We start from the raw sequence: 17,246 nt of genomic DNA, 5'->3' as shown, positions 1-17,246 counted from the left end.
GTTTTTAATATTAGTTATTTTTCCTTGTTTCCAATAAATATCTTGGGTACGTCCAATAAAAAGAAGGGTAATTTAGGAAACTAAATGTGTCTAAAATTATTTTATTTATTTATTTTAAAATTGGGGTACAGGAGTGTTTTTATGGGTATGTCCAAGATCACCCAAAAAAAATACATTTTCTCTCAATTATTTCCCAACTAAAATGCACTTGTTTTTGCCAACCCTATTTTGTTCGGTTACCAAATATCACAATTTTTATGAATACGGCAGTGTAAATGAACAGAAATTATCAACTCCCATACTGAAGATAAGACAACTACAATTAAAAAGAGATTGTCATTATTCTGATACCAATCTGAAATCCTAAAAATATAATATGTCGATACAGCGTAAGTGCATCTCTGTAAGAACACTCCACACGCTGCTGTGAGAGAGTTGAACATTATAAAATGGAACTTGCAACTTGCAGAGATGAAAGGACAGAGATGCTGTGAGAGAGTTGAACATTATAAAATGGAACTTGCAACTTGCAGAGATGAAAGGACAGAGATGCACTTTATTCAAACCCAGAAACAGATAACAAGAGAAAATCTAGAGGGACTCATCTTTTAAAAGCACCTGAAGCGATGAATTCCTTAGTTCTGATAGAGCTTGCATAAAAGGTCCGTTTCTCAATTTGCATCAAATACATCTTCATGGAAGAAATGATACAAACACATAGAGCATCTAGTACTTCTTTCCAATCATTGACCCCAAGCACAAGCCCTGGAAACAATATAATGGAAGATAAATTTTGGATAAGTTAACAGTTGTGAGAAAGTTAGTGCATTAGGAAGAAGTGTCTTCGTTGTTAAATACAGGAATATGAAAAATATAAAACAGTATCACATAAGCATGACAAGGGAGAAAAGGTGACATATCAGTGTAAAATATTGATCACAAGGAAAGGAATATAAATATGAGAAAAGGTGAAAGTCATGTCCCTTTCCTTTGCAACTAGTTCAAGTTCAAAGTATCTTTTTTCTATAAATAAATTCCAAGCATGATTGTATAGAACTAAAATAAAGCCAACATTGGTGACAATTTCTTTGGCAGCTTCAGTGATAACACAAAAAAAAGAAGTCGTGTTCCACTAATGGAGTCGTGGATTGCCTAACGTTTATATATATATATATATATATATATATATATATATATATATATATATATATAGGGTTTACAAGAGATATTGGACTTCACAGATAAGTGGAGACTGTTGGCCAAGTTAAAGTCCATTAGAATGCTCTCATCAATTGCCGGGTTCAACGAATGGAAGTGAAGACGACAAACAACAATCTCAAGGAGAGCACTTATATGGTCCAGCACGAAGGCTGGCTCCCAAACATGAGAATAAAGTATACAGACTACAAATTCCATTAAGGATTTAAATAAACAAAAAGTGGTTAGAATACACATTTTGATCAGAAAATCAAATTGTTTGATTTCGATCAAAGCATCGAGGAACCATGTATTTGCAAGAAAGGGGATGATAATGCAACACTTTTCCAAAGGTAGTATGTAGATGGTACGAAAGAGAATTCCCCACATTAGACGACCAGCGATGGAGAGTTGAGAACGTTCACTAGAGCATCAGGTATAGCACTATAGCCACATGAGAACGGTTAATTTACTCCGCAATGTCACTAGGTCGTCATGTAGATGACATGAAAGAGAACTCCTCAGCTTGGCCACACATGACAAGCCTGTTTACTGTTATGATGCCTCTTTTCTTCAGATTATCTGTAGTTAAGAGTCCTGCCCCATATAAGTGACCAAAAGAAAAAAAACCTTACGATTCCACACCTTGTAAGGGAATTCAGGAATACTAATTTGGAGTTCTTAAATTCTCTTACCTTCAAGCACTTCGTATTTCGTACATGGAGTTCTGAAGGTAAATGGCGACTTGACCACACCAACACCTCCCGAATCCTATCAGGATCATCTTTGGTCTTTACACCACTAATCAACTCAATGAAGGAAGCTGGTTGTTGCATTTCTCTTTCAAATAGTCCCCTTCTAAAGTTCAGATCCCACTCATGGCTACCATCTCTCAACACAATATGCCGCTGAAACGTTCCATTCTTAATCCAAGCAATAGCATACATCTCACTAAAAGCTACTTTAAGAGGGTCTATCCAAGCACTATCTATCATCCCAAAAGAGAGATTTTGACCGTATACCAATTTTATAGCTCAACTGATCCTCCTCCATCATAATCTTACATTTCATTATATGTTTCTCAGAGGGAACAACCATAGGTATTAGTAATCTTCTTTGTATACCAGCTCAGTAGATCTGCCCCATACTTGTCATTATTAACCTCCTTAAATAATGCTTCTTCATCACCCCCAAACCACCAAATCCATTTGCAGAGAAGAGAGTCGTTTACTTCTTTAAGGCGTCGAAACCCAAGACCTCCAAGTTCCTTTGGAATACAGACCTTATCCCAAGAAATCAGATGGTACCGATGTGTCTCTCCTTGAGTTACCCACAGAAAAACACGCATATATTTTAGAATTACTTTTGCTACACTTATCGGAATACTGAGAAGCGATAAGTAATAAATAGGGAGACTAGATAAAGTAGAGTTAATCAGAATGATTCTTCCACCTATTTTACTTTCCATACAGCCAATCTCTTGGTGAAGCCATCAAGCACAGGTGCCCAATCTCTTGATTTCAGGTCTAATAACGAGCAGCCAAACAGAGCACCAAGTAAACCGAAGGAAGAGAACCAACTCTGCACCCAACAACTCTGAGTAACATGACATGCCGGGATCATTATTGACACCATAAACAATACTTTTTCTGAAATTAAAATGCAACCCAGAGATTTCTTCAAACCATATGAGTATGGCCTTTAAATTCGCATTTGCATCTCCTCACAATCAATGAAAATCAGTGTGTCATCAGCATATTGAAAAAAAGGAACTGATGGACTATTGCTCGCAACTTTAAAACCTGAAATCAGACCACTATCTTGGGCTTTCAACACCAAGAGCCTCCACAACTAAAATAAATATAAACAGATAGAGAGCTTGCCTCAACCCTCTGACACTTCTAAATGGCCAGAAAGAGATCCATTTACTAAAACTGAGAAGTGAGAAGTGAGCTGTAGACAAACACACCTTATTCCACCCACACCATTTCTGTCCAAAGCCGAATCTTTGAACAAATAATCAAGGAAAGACCAACTTATGCAATCAAATGCCTTTGCAAAATCTAGCTCACAAACTAACCCAGGGATTCCCATCCTTCGTCTCGAATCAATAAGCTCATTGGCAAGTAAAACCTCATCAAGTATCTGTCTTCCTTCAATACATGCACCTTGATGTTGGTAAACAATAAGAGAAATAAGGTGTTTCAATCTAAGAGCAAGTGTCTTCACAATAATTTTATATACACCTCCTAACAAGCTAATGGGGTGATAATCTGAAATTAGAGAAGCACCCTCAATCTTCGGAGGAGCTAAAGTAATGAGAGTGCTATTAAACCTTAAGTTTAAGAATACACAGTCTTGTAGCGCCTTTACCACCTTCATAATATCGACCTTCATAAAAGACCATACACTAACATAGGGTAACCATCTGGTTCTGGAGACTTGTCTCCAATTAAAGCATTAAGCCATATCCCTTAATAACCAAGTAGTATCCTCAACCCCCAAAGTTTGACTATCAACCCCTTCAAGAGTTGGACTAATAAAGAACTCTTCCTTGTACAAGTTGTTGTAAGACTCTACTATATGATTTTTTAATTAGATCTAGATCTTGCATCAAATGCCCATTGATGTACAATTGAGAAATAGAATTAACTCAAACACAGGCATTTGCTATGCTATCAAAAAATCTTATGCCACTTTCTCCCTCCATTGCCAATTTATTTTTGGGTTTTTAGGTTTTGGTCCTACTGTTAGTTGGTTTATTAGGCTTTAGTCCAGAAAAGCTTAAATATTAGTCTTTGGTCCTACTTCCGGTACTTGACCGTCAGTCAACTCAGTTAACCGTTGGTCTATATATAAAAAACAATCAGCTTTGGTCAACTGAGTGAACTGACGGGCAACTACCGGAAGTAGGACTAAAGACTAGTATTTAAGTTTTTCTAGACCAAAGCCAAATTACCATACTAATAGTAGGACCAAACCCTAAATACCCCTTTATTTTTCGTTCTCAGTCCCCCGAAATGTATCTTCCATATTTTCCATATTGAGACAATCATCTAACATCCTCTTAGTATCAACTCCTCGACTAAAAGGTTAACCAATCCCTCTCTAGCTTCAAGCATTATTGAAGGATTCTCGATGTTCTTTTATTGTAGCATCAAGCCTTTCAAAAGTTTACTTCGTCCAATCAATCAATTGGCTTTAAGGAGTTGCAACTTTTTACTAAGGATAAAGCCCTGTCTACCTGTAACTACCATATCTTTCCACCAACCTTCCATCAACAAGCCAAGTCTTTCTTCTCAAAGCACATCAATCCAAATTTACAGGGGTTTAGGACCGCCCACATCAATTCTAATTTGAAGGGTTTAGAACTCATTCCTCATAACAAGATATACATTCCATCAAATAATTTGATAGCATTCTAACAACATCATGTTTCATATATGGCCTTCACTGGCAACAATTTTTAGAACATGAAAAATACATCATTCTCTTTTACAGTCCACGACTAATAAATTCCAAGATAGTCGACGCCCAAAAAAATTAATAAAAATTCAGAATACTCAAATCTCCTTTTCAGCAAGCTTCAATGGTGTCTTGAAACAGAGAAATGAGTTTGAGCAGCAGTAAGAATGGAGCTTTTTGTCTTTTCATTTCGCCGCGTCTTCTTCAAGTTTATTTTCTAAAGGGAAATCACCGAGAAAGGATTTTGAGAACTTCGGCTTGAAGGAGGATCAAAAAAAGAACCAACAATTAACCATAGAAAATTACCAATCATTTTTACCAATCCCGTCGAAGGAAATTAGAATATGAAGAAAAAAAGAGATAAAAGGGATTGATATGGTGAGATCAATGAGAGAGAGAGAGGGAGTCTGGTTATTTTTTATTGAATTTGTGAAAAGAGAAGAAAGTTCTTTGTTAGCTGAGGAGGAGATCTGACCATAGATATTGAGAGATCTGGACGGTGAGAGAAAGTTGTTAACATCTGACCATGTATACACTCAACATCTCACATAAACGTATTGAAGCAAATTACGACTCGAAATAGTATACAATCAATCCTACCCTAACGCACTGCTTCTCACCCCAAGTAGTCCCGTATCGAAACAACCCACATTTCTGGTAACCATGTTCTTGATTACTATCAAGCCTGTTTCTTACAACAATAGAAATTAACCTAGCATGTGGACCCAACGTTTTGAAAAAAGAACATCTTAGCCTCAAAGCACTCTGTCTCGGAGGCGCTTGAGGCTAAAACAAAAACAAAATAAGATTTAACTGTATCTTTTTTGAAATGAAATAAATTAATTTCTCATATGAATAAGGGTGTTTTGCCCATTGAACAAAGTAAGGATAGTTGCGAGGAGATAATAAAAATTAAAATAATAAAATATAAAAAAAAACAAAAAAAAAAAAGTGTGTTTAGAATCTTGGGGTACTTTGCAATTGAGGCTTAATCCTCAGTAGTGTGCTAATATGCAAAAAGGCTTAAGGCGAGCCTCAAGGCGTAAGCATCAATGGTTTTTTTAAACACTGGTGGACCATTACCAGTATCAGCATTTGAATTTTGAAAAGAAGTACCATCAGGTTGGTCTGTTACAGAGTGAGATCTGCTACTCCTACACTCACTAGTAATAACCCTTTGATCCAATCCATTGCTTTGGGATCTGGTAACATCAGCAAAGGATCTACTATCTACTAGTAAATCTTCTTTCCGATTCACGATTCCACTCATCCCTACCATTCAGATGCTTCCCAAATTTAAATTCATTGAACTCTGTCAACACACGTATAAGATAGTGACACCTCCATTATCGGTAAAATAAGGGAAATTTTAAGCATGTCCCAATTGTCAATTAAAACCTCATTATCTATGCCATCGCTTTTTTCAACGTTCACCATCACCCCAAAACTAAAACAAACTTGCTTAAACACTTCAGTCAACCATAATTACAATGGAATACCCAAAACACCCACCCAGACATTGTCGCAGACACGAAGGATCAATAGTATTAGCAGAAGGTCCCTACCGAGATAACTTCAATCTACCACCTTGAAATTCCACACCATGGGAGCCCGAAGGAGGAGATCCACTTCAGCCTCAATCTCCATTTCCACTAGATATTTTGCCTGTTAATCATAGTTACATGTGGCAATCAATCCAATCAGAAAATTTCTTCAAATGCTTTCGGAATCTCAGCTCAGTTAGAGATATCCTTTTTCGCCTTCACCACTAATGCAAAGCCTCTTCACTTAATCAGCATAGCTGTTTTTCAACAGAACTCTCTGCACTCTTGCCAACTTTCTAAGTCACCACTCCAAGGACTTGCACAGCTGATTCAAGAGTCAAGCTGCCACCATAAGAACAGAAAAACCCTAGAGCATCTTTGAAAAACAACCAACCTTGAAGATTATCACTAGCAGGAATACAGATTGCACATGACCCTTTGGGAAGATTTTTCCACAAAAAACAAAGGGATAAGAACTTTCCAAATCTGTTATCATTGAGTTCAATCAGCAGATCCACAACACCAACTCTATTCTTCCCAATAAACCTAGTCTAGCTTCACTGCTTCTAAGCTGGTCTATCTTTTCCTGTAATCCATTTCCCTAAGACTAGAGGGAGATCTACCTCTTTCAACAAATCTGAGCTTTTCTCCAGCATTTTCTTTAATTTCAAAGGATTTCCAATCAACGGTGAATACCTTCTTTTGACTTCCCATCCTCAACGATCTGGTTTTTGACAACATTTACACAAGAAAATTACACTTGCAAATAGGCCTTTAGTGTGATAAGGTAACAACTGACAGATTTCTTTTGATTTAGGAATCAATGACTCATACTAATATGTTGAAACGCAAAAACAAAGAAAAAAATAAGAAATAATCCCAAGACAGAAAGATATCCATCATAGATGCTACATTGGATTTTAAATAGAGTTAGTTTGATTTGATAGCCTCGACGGCACTATAATCCTCTTGGTGCTTTAAGAAACACATATTGCGGTTGATTCCGTTCCAAGCTATGCTGGCAAAGCGCCAAACGATGTTGCCTAGGCGCTAGCCCGTAGAGGTGCTCAAGGCAGCAGTTGTGGTGAATATTGTTGCAACTTCTTGTCAAAAGTGTTGCCACGGCGCCGCAAAGGGCCAGTTGGGAAGCCTAGCGACTTGCCTCGCCCCTGACAAGGGAGGTTCCATGTAGTTATGGAACAGGATGTCATAACCATTGATATTATGGGCTGTGCAGTTAAATCGCTACTCGTTTGAAGAGCGAGTAGCGAGTAGGTGTAATCGGTCGGGGATTAATCAGGATTAATCGGACGATTTTCCATAACACTATATTTTTTTACAAATAATTATTAAATAGATTTAACTTTGAAATACCAACATAATGAAGCCAATTAAGAACCCAATCAATCAATAAACAATTAAAACACTCAATCAACTAAAATAAATATGATTAAAGTCTAGAACTTTACAGAATCGAGGGTTGGTCGAATCGGCAAAATGTCGAGTTCAATGTTTAACATTGAAATAGTTGAAATAGTGAACACAATTACTCTGCTAATCAGCTAATCGGCCGAGTACTCGGGGAGTTTTTGAGTCCGATTGTGATTGGGGATTAAATTGTTAGTCGGGTCGGCTAAGCACCGATTATTCGGCGAGTACTCAACGATTTAATAGCCAATCTGGACAGGATAGCTAGCCAATCCGTTATTTCTACGAGTTTGGATTTGTTCTAGAACAGCTTTCAATTCTTGAGTTCAAATCATACGATTAGTTCAAATTCGATTGAATGGAAGATTACAATTTTTTTGTGTAAGCATAGGCAATTTTCCTACCGAACCACTTACCCCCCCCAACACACACACACAAAATATGAAATGCCTGTGATTACGTGTTAGTACAATGTTTTTTGAAGACCATCTCTTAAGCAACCATAAATCCTAATAGATAAACCATGTGACTACCAAATGCTGGCAAAGAAACGATAAGCTAAACACTCAGCTAAACAGTCGCTCAATTTTAATTTTCATTACATAACCCCGTGGTTGAGTCACATATCATAATCTATAAAAATGTCAATCCCACTCCAACTAAATAAACTTATAACCACAAGTGCAAGTGAAGAAATAAGCTATATAGCATTCCAAAGATATAGTCATAGAAAGGAACAGCTATAGTAAATGACTTCCAAGCAAATTTAACATGTATACGCCATAATTTTGTGACAGAGACAACTCATACCTGCTTGCTACACCAGTATACATGTCCTTGTCACATAGCTCCAACATAAGCTTACTAGATCCTCTTTCCCTGTGATTTTAGGTGTTCACGTGTTAGGACGTCCACAACTATAAACTTTTGCGGCGAATGAAAAAACATAAATAGACAAATAGTTAAGACTAACGCTCAAGCATAAATACCATAGTAAGTTCTCTTAAACATTATGAGCATCCAACTTGGGACCAATTGGTCATAAGCGGAGAGGCAAACATTTGTACTACACTACAAGGTTTCACACATCCCATGTGGGACTATAGCAGACATCTCAACAAACCCCCTCACGTGTGGTATTACTTGAGCCTGAGCCTAACATGTGGAACACACTTAAGTGACATAGAATAAACAGGCCCTTTGGGTCAAACACAATAGCATGCTTTGATACCATCTTAAAAATTATGAGATTCCAGCAAAATGATACTCTGGCCAAAATTTCATAGTATAATGGTCTTTAGTAGTGTGCAGAAAGGACTTGTCTTTCTAGAATGAAAGAATTGTGCTTTTAAGATGAAAAAATATGGCACTAAATGCACATCGAGAAAATTACAAGTATTTTGGTTTGTACTATGAAGTTTTAATCTATGAGAAAGAATCTAGACCGATCCATGACATGTCGTAGGTGATCTTTCTTATGATAACACCAAATCTCTATCAATGATTTACAACAAAATTGATGCAAAGAAGACTGGAGGAATGGAAAAGGAAGATTCCTTTTTAAATGTAGATTGGCCTTTAATCCTTAATAAAAAACATGATTGTTACTTGTTAGCAAAACTAGCTACCTATGTCTCTTATAACCAATGTTGTCAACTCCTGAATCGAAACGGGAATCGTTTTCCATTTTTACTGAATCGTAAATCGTATCGAGTCGTAAATCGTAAGATTCAAGCCATAATATATATAGGGGTTGTAAATTTTTTACATATATGAAAAATATTATATATACGTGTGTACCAACAAGAAAGATGCTTACAAATCTCCATTCCACACTTATAATACTCTAAAAAGTATTATATATGTATGGAATGGAGACATAATGGTCAAAATTTATGAAAAAATACTGAAATTTCGTTGAAAAATGAAAAAATACTGAAATTTCGTTGAAAATGAGTGAAATGAAATTGGTCTAAGGAATAGAATATGGGCTTAAGTTATATGGACCTGACCCACCCAGGTCTAACCCAGGTCCATATAAGTATATAACCCATATAAACCCTTCGCAAGAAAAAAAAATCGAGAAGGAGGAGACCACACCGGAAAAAAAAGAAAAGAAAGGAGAATAGAAGAAGAAGAAGTAGAAGAAGAAGAAGAAGTGTATGAAAACGTACCTGGTAAGTTCTCTGATTTCTTTCTATCTTCTATTTTCTTCTTTCTTCTTTCTATCTTCTATCTTCTATCTTCTATTTTCTTTTTTCTTCTTTTCTTGTTCTGTACTGTTGCTTTTTTTTTAATCGAAGGAATCGTTATTATTTCCGATTCCTATGATTTTGCGATTCGAATCCCGATTTTTTACCGAGTCCTGTCATTAACGATTTACTGGTACAATTCTAATCTATTGAATTACGACTCGACTCGAGTCGTACGATTCAAGTCGAGAATCATACGACTTTTATAACACTGCTTATAGCTATCCCATAAGTGCAGCTACCTATTTATTATGTGTCTCTAGTTACATCTTGGAATAGGAGGATAGAGTGGGCGCTCTGATAGTTCCATGGTTTTCAAAGTCAGGTCTTTCTACTCCGGCCCTTACCGGAGCTAGGCCCCTGATGCATGTACAGTTGATAGAGTTACCTAGAGGATAAAGATTCCTGCTAAAGTTCACCTTTTGTTTAATGTCAAAATTATTCGTCGAGTGGGTCAGCTGAAAAAGTAGGAAAATTAGTATCCCTAAAGGGCGTGCTTTATGCAAAGATGGTGAGTAATCAGGGGATTACATTTACGAAGAAATGTGTTGTAATCCTGCACCTTCAGGTACCCCTTGGACTGAAACTTCTATTTTCTTCTTGAGGCTAAAGCCTCAAACGTACAAGTGAGGTTTATACCGTTAGTGAATTGTTGGTGAGGTATATGCCCTGCAGCAAGTAATGATAATTGTCTGAAACCCGACCTGCCCTAAAATTGTTGGGCTTGACATAATATCAGCTTATCCATATCATTAAAGTTCGGCTGTGGACATTTCCCTTGAAGTCCCGAACCTTTGCAGGGATGCAATCATATTCTAATTCTCTTATTCAACAGCAACGTAATTATGTTTCTAATTTGAATATTGAAATAAATCACCGCTACCAAAGTACCAAGTAGCAAAATTCTGTCCCTCATCTTCCACGATAAAAACAAAATGCAGCAATTTAGTAAATGGCTTTTTGTTGATAACATCCTAACCTCTATACACATTTTCTAAGTGAAGTTTGTCTCTCAAAATTGACTGGATGTCCCAACCTCCTGCTGTGGGCATTGACCATTTCCTTTCACCACATATAGAAAGATCCACGAACTACGTCTTTCCTCCTTTAGAGCCAAATTAGCAAGCAGTGTTAAAAAAAACAACCTAGGAGGCCTTCTAGGCAGTGCCTAGCCAAACTTTTTAGGCCTATAATCAGTGAGAAAATCGGTGGTCCGATTAGACAGGCCCAATTGGTTTTTTAGAGGTTTGTCCAAAATAAAAGGCAGACTTAAAAATTTAAGTTACAAGCCCAATTTGAAAAAACCCACTATGGTTTAGAGGATAAAATAAATCAAATGTATTCTCTCATCTCCAACCAGTTCGTGCTCTCCCATTTCCTGGTCTCACTGTTCCCTCTCTTGGTCTCTACTCTTCATGAGCATTCTCCCCTCCTGAACAGCTCGGTCTCTACTCTCTCGGCCTCCTGAACTTCAAGCCACCATCATGCACTTTTTTTCTTCTTCTTAATCTTCTTTTTCTCCTTTTGCTTCTTCTTCTTCATAGTTCTTCATATATACATACACATTTACACTACTACATATAAATAAATAAATAAAACCACCTAGCCAGTCTAGGTGCCACCTAGAAGGCCTAGGCATTGGGCGCTCTCCCATCGTCCGCCTAGCGCCTTTGAGAACACTGTTAGCAAAAATTTAGGGGCAATGTGCTTTCACTTTTAGAGTATCACTATTAACTACAACAACTATATATGGTTTATCAGCTAACATTTGCTTTGGTTACTGTGAACTCGGCAACATCAAGGATCTATTATAACAGAAGGTAAGTCAAAGCTTAAATTTAAGTCAGCTGATTTATCAGTGTGATTCACTATCCTTCACTTAACCAAAGTTTAAAGGCAACACACATACCAAATAATTGTTTTCAATTTTATCTCCATCATTTTTTCTAGATCCGTAAACATTTGATTTCGTCCCCAATAATAATAAAAGTGTTGCAATAAGATAGCGAGCACTTAGAATGAAACTAAGAGTAGCTAACTACATTCCCACAGAATTCCCAAAAAACAATGTTACAAAACTACAATCCCAATTACAAATAAAATCAAGAAATTTCAACACCCTAAAGATTAGATGGACATGTTCCTCGATAATATCTAAAAGAATCTAGTACGTATCCTTTTCCTTGTTCTCAAACACTCTCCAATTGCATTCCAACCAAATCCCCCACATTATTGCCTTCGAAAAGATGTTCTGCTAGCCACTAGGCTCTCTGAGAAAGAGCCGCAATGAATATGTCGCCACCAAGAGCCTCTCTAATATCACCCGGACACCTCCATAGTTTATTGAAAGATGAAAAGAACCTCCTAGAGTCGCTTAGCCACCGGACAAAGGAAGTAGGTGGTCCACATCCTCCTAACCACCTTACAAAGTGAATATACATTATCAATACCCACACCTCTTTTATTTAGTTCGTCAAAAGTTTGAATGCGCCTAAGATATGCCATCCAAGTAAACAAAGCCACTCAAAATGAGATAGAATTCACCCATATCTTCTTCTTATGTGGAAAGTTGTCAAAGATTTCATTCTCCTCTAGCTCCTCTTGCGCCTTTTGCTTGTCATTTTACTGACAACACCTTCCCATCAACCTCCTCCAAACCCCTCTCTTCTTGATAGATTACCAACAGTAAATCGGCAAAGATTTCCAATTTCCACTCATCTAGACAAGTAGTCGGCCACTTTGGCATTCTTATTGACTGCCAAATCATAGATACTTGGGTAAAGTTCACTAAGCTTCACTTCTCCCACCCAAATATCATTCCAAAAGGATATAGTCTCACCTCGCCCCGGTTGAAAGATTATGTTGTTATTGAATTGATCTCATCCACTAATCATCATGTATGACCCTCTTGGAATTTTAGGTTTACACACACTATCACCCTCACCATATTTTCCACCAATCACTTTTCTCCATAATTGTTCCCTCTCCTCCCCATACCTCCATAGCCATGTAGACAAAAGAGGACCATTCATGGATTTGACATATTTGCAACCTAGCCCTCCTTCCTTCTTATAAAGATAAAGCATATCCCACTTAACCCAATGTATTTTCTTCATCTCACTACTACTCCCCCAAATGAACCTTCGGGTATTGGGTTAAAAAAATGAAAGTATTTAGAAATTTGGCTCAATTGTTGATTTGAGCAAGGTCATTCTCCCCTTTTTGTTAGACACCTTCTCGAGCACCTTGACCCATATATCTTTAGACTAACTTTTTGCCCCAAATGGTAGTCCTAAATAAGTAGACAGCAAATGATCCACCTCACACCTTTAGAAGATCTATCTTCTAGGATAGCCTAGTTTGTAATTCTCTACAATTTTTTTGTTGCTCTCAAATCGATTCATTGTTACCAATAAGTCTATATTGAAGATATTAAGTGAGATCATCAAAGTCTAGCTGTGAAAAAGCAGGCTTTATTTCAGTAACAAATGTGGAAAGTGTAAATATACATGAATTTGGTAAGAGAAATCATACCAAATATTTGAATAACTAATATGCTTCAATTACAGGAAGATGCAAAGCGAAGGAAGCAACCCTACTAATAAAATGAGGAATAAGTTTCAAATATAGTTGCTCAATTTCAAACCTAAAGGGAGGTTATGAAACAAAAACAGCAAAGCATCAAAAAAGACTTGACAATGTGCTGTCACTTTTAGAGTATCACTATGAGCTATGAATAACTATATAACGTTTATCGACTAACATTGTTACGTTACAGTGAACTCGCCAACATCAAGGCTCTACTGACTACCGCTTCCCTATCACAGAAGGTTTTCATCAAAAGCTTAAATCTAAGCAAAAGTGCTTTATGACTGTGATTCAATATCCCTCAATTAAAAGATTGTTCTCACCCTTTTAGACGAACTAATCGAGATTGATGAGAACTCCAATAGGTCACAACAACTATAAGTCACATATTTCATGCTTTCACGGATACTCAAAGCGTGGAAAGACCAACAACTGTACTCCATTTTTTTCTTTTTTTCGTTTCAATCTAAAAGCTTTGTGTTTCTAGGGTAATAGAATTCCAATATCCCTACCTTGTAAGAAATTTCCTTCAACCCAATAGCCTGTGTTGCTTGAGAGATACTTCGGGTGGGGCTATTAGAGGGCTACCATGGGTTTATGCCCCGTGAAGATTTTGAAAAAATCAATAACATCTTGCCCCAACCATTACAAATAATTAAGATATTGGGCTTATTCCACAATAGATTCTTAGAAAAAACTCAATCTATGCCCAAGGTATGTTCCTGGCTTCATCTTAGGCCGCAGTCACATTCTCTAGGCTCCACCCCTGGAGACACTTAACATGATATAGATTGGGCTGTGCATCAAACATTGGGCAGTCACATGCCTAAGACATTCGTAGGGTGGACTGAATAAGAAGTTAACCCCCACCCCCCGGTCTCAGTAACATTGTTGGAATGTTTAGTCAAGTCCACGACCTATCTAGACCTACCACTTTAATAGCATGTTGACGAATATTTTAACCCAAAAGCATGAATAGTTGGAGATGCACAACTATATCACAGAGGTAATGAGTCAATATGGGGGAAGGCACACTAACAACACTGGACGCCCTAGGGGTGCGCACCACATCCCAATAACACAGAATTATGACTTCGAAATATAAGTCCCCTAGAAACATTCATCCTTCTTTAACTCTCTGTAGAACACCTAATTACGTTGTATCTTTTATAACCCCTTCCCCAAAAGCAATCGAAGTATAATATGAAGCCCTTGTTACTGTTTCCTCTTCACAACAAGAATGGGTGTCACCATCACAAGAGGTGGACAGATGTCACTTAAAACTAGCATCCCAAACTACCTCCTTAAAAAATGTGGTACTATAGGAAACCTATCCTTCTTCATACATGCCAAGCATGGACACCCCTATTTTATTCTCCATAACACACGGTGCCACCAACATAAAAGATGAGCAGGACTTTCATCACTCCCCATCCTCAAACTCCAAGAAAAAGATTCTGCCACATTGGTCTCCTTCCTTCAACTTGCCCAGCCGCTCCTGTCCCATCACACCCAATTCAAAAGTTCCATTGCGCACTTCCAAAATACGACTCCAAGTCTTTGATTCACCGTTTCATTCCCTAAAAGAAAATTTTGTACGTTTCCAAAATACGCCCCCACTTTTTTTTTTCTTGATCGTTAATCTTTCTCCCAATTCTTTTACATCAATGAATTAAATTGACTACATAAATAATATATCAGCCATAACTTTTGGATATTCAAAAGGTCTGATTTTCTAGGATTGCGTAGATCTTAATTTTCTACAAGTTTAGTGTTGCTCTCATAAGGATTCAGTGTACCAAGCTCTAATACAAATTATGAAAGAAACCATATTACAAGGATTCTTTAGCTAATAAGATTCTACGAGTAAGCATCTACAGAAACTTTAGCCTTCGGTCAATAGGAGCATGAAAATACATATAATGTGAAGGTTTTAGCTGCAAAACAATTAAGGATCTATTTCACTACCAACGCCTCAAGTATACCAATTGAGCAAAAAATCATAATGAGTTTTAGTAACCAATATGTAACAATAACAGGCACATGGACAGTGAAATGAAGCCAAAACACTAATAAAAAATGCCAAAAATAACATGGCAATAAGTTTTCAAAGAATGGCAAAAGTTCACCCGAGGCTATTAATCTGGTCTAAAGGCTGTGGCTGCATTTCCGTCTGACTCCTCCGCTGCTGCTGCTGCACTTGACTATCACTAGCCTCCAACGCCCCACTTATCGCAGGAGGTGCTCCCTTTGTTTCAGCAAATCTCCACATATACCAAGACGCAACACTCCTATACGGTTTCCATTTCTCACAAAGTTGTTCCATCTGCGAAGGCCTTGGTAACTGTTCCAAACCATAAAGTAACTGCACACCTTTTCTAACACCAAGATCACCAATAGGTAAAACATCAGGTCTATGTAACGAAAATATCATAAACATATGAACTGACCATGACCCAATTCCTTTAACCATAGTTAACATAGTAAACAGGGATTTATCATCTAAACCAACAATCGACCCATCAGATAAAATCCCACTCCGGTATTTACTAGCTAAGTCGTGTAAATAACTCGCTTTACGAGCCGACACACCAATTTGTCTAAGTTGGTGTGAAGACAATGACAAGACCGCGTCGGGTGAAACACCGGATTCACCCCCACATAAGGAGACGAAACGAGTGTAGATTGATGTCCCGGCTTTGAAAGCTAGTTGTTGGTAAAGGATACTTTTGGAAAGAGCAAGAAATGGTGGGTGGAATGAGTCAAACGTTGGTGGTTGGTGTTGGTCAATTATTGGGATTAGTAATGGGTCGGAAGAACGTAAATGTTTTAACGCTTTTTCGATCTCTCCGGAAAATGATAATGTTCGGGATATTATTTTAGGTGTCGGAATTTGTTTTTTTTCCGAATTTGTTATTGTTGTTGTTTCGGATGTGGAAGTTTTTCGGATTTTACGAGGTCGGAATGGAAGTTTTGATGACGTGGAGGGCTGTTGTTGTGTTGGTGGTGGTAATGCTAGAGGGAGTGGTGGTGGTAATGCTAGAGGGAGTGGTGGTGTTTCTTGAGTAGTTGTGGTGGGGTCAGGAATAGGGTTAGGTTCGGGTGGAATTTGAGGTTGGGTCTCGATTTCGGTTTGTTTTTCTTCTCCCATGAGTGAGAGTGGCTGATGAGCGTGTGTTGCTGTTTTTTGGTGGTGGTTTTTTTAAAAGTGTGGACTCTCTCTCTCTCTTGATGTGTATTTTTGTAATCTGCTGCTTATGTGTGTATGAGAGAGATTCGAAATGGTTAAAAGAAGATCTAAAATGGGATTCGAGTGATAATTAGATGACAGCGGACTCTATCTCAAATTTGAGCGGACGTTGGTCAGAGTCAGACCCAGTAGACATAGCAGATCCGCAGGGTCTATACACAGTGGTTTGGTTTTCGGTGGTTTGAGTTTGGAGCGGTGGGTGTGGAAGGGTCTGATATGAGCTCAGATTATGTACCAGACTACCAGGAGTCCAGGAATTCACAAACACAAATTATGTTTTCGAATTATTTGGGGCACGTAAGTGATTTCTCTCTATTTCCACAATTCCACCTCAATCCCGAATTCTCAATAATTGCTAAAATCTCCGGTACAAGAGCAAGCGCTATATGGCCCAAATACGTAATGACCAAGGGAATTGTCTAGCAAACTGCCAATGGGCTCCTAAAAGGATCCTAAAACCAGTCTAAATTTGAGGCCTTATCTAGCAACTGCTACAATTTTCGCCATTTGTACATAAATTGT

General features: G+C 37.7%; 1 protein-coding gene across 2 annotated transcripts; it reads right to left on the bottom strand.

Moving 5' to 3' along the window:
- Nucleotides 1–317: 317 nt before the first annotated feature.
- LOC147514821 (DNA-3-methyladenine glycosylase 1-like) lies at nt 318–17,002 on the bottom strand. 2 transcript variants are annotated; one of them, XM_086585259.1, is made up of 3 exons: nt 15,604–17,000; nt 8,445–8,513; nt 318–765 (listed from the first exon to the last, which is right to left on the bottom strand). In XM_086585259.1, exons 1-3 carry the CDS (start codon nt 16,623–16,625, stop codon nt 744–746), a joined length of 1,113 nt encoding a protein of 370 aa, XP_086441385.1. In that variant the 5' UTR covers nt 16,626–17,000; the 3' UTR covers nt 318–743. The 2 variants fall into 2 exon arrangements, with proteins under 2 accessions (XP_086441385.1, XP_086441382.1); XM_086585256.1 differs by lacking the exon at nt 8,445–8,513 and having other exon boundaries at nt 15,604–17,002.
- Between the last annotated feature and the right edge of the window lie 244 nt (nt 17,003–17,246).

This window comes from Coptis chinensis, chromosome 2 (assembly GCF_015680905.1).
Source record: "Coptis chinensis isolate HL-2020 chromosome 2, ASM1568090v1, whole genome shotgun sequence".
In the NCBI taxonomy this organism is placed as follows: domain Eukaryota; kingdom Viridiplantae; phylum Streptophyta; class Magnoliopsida; order Ranunculales; family Ranunculaceae; genus Coptis; species Coptis chinensis.
This window is presented reverse-complemented; position numbering and strand designations above follow the sequence as displayed.

What these genes read in the sequence shown, in the direction of transcription:
- LOC147514821 (XM_086585259.1), bottom strand. Translation starts at nt 16,625, where the DNA reads ATGGGAGAAGAAAAACAAACCGAAATCGAGACCCAACCTCAAATTCCA. An exon ending in GACCAGATTAATAGCCTCGG is followed by an intron (nt 8,514 to 15,603) that starts GTGAACTTTTGC and finishes CTAAAATCACAG; the next exon opens with GGAAAGAGGATCTAGTAAGC. An exon ending in TATACTGGTGTAGCAAGCAG is followed by an intron (nt 766 to 8,444) that starts GTATGAGTTGTC and finishes TATTGTTTCCAG; the next exon opens with GGCTTGTGCTTGGGGTCAAT.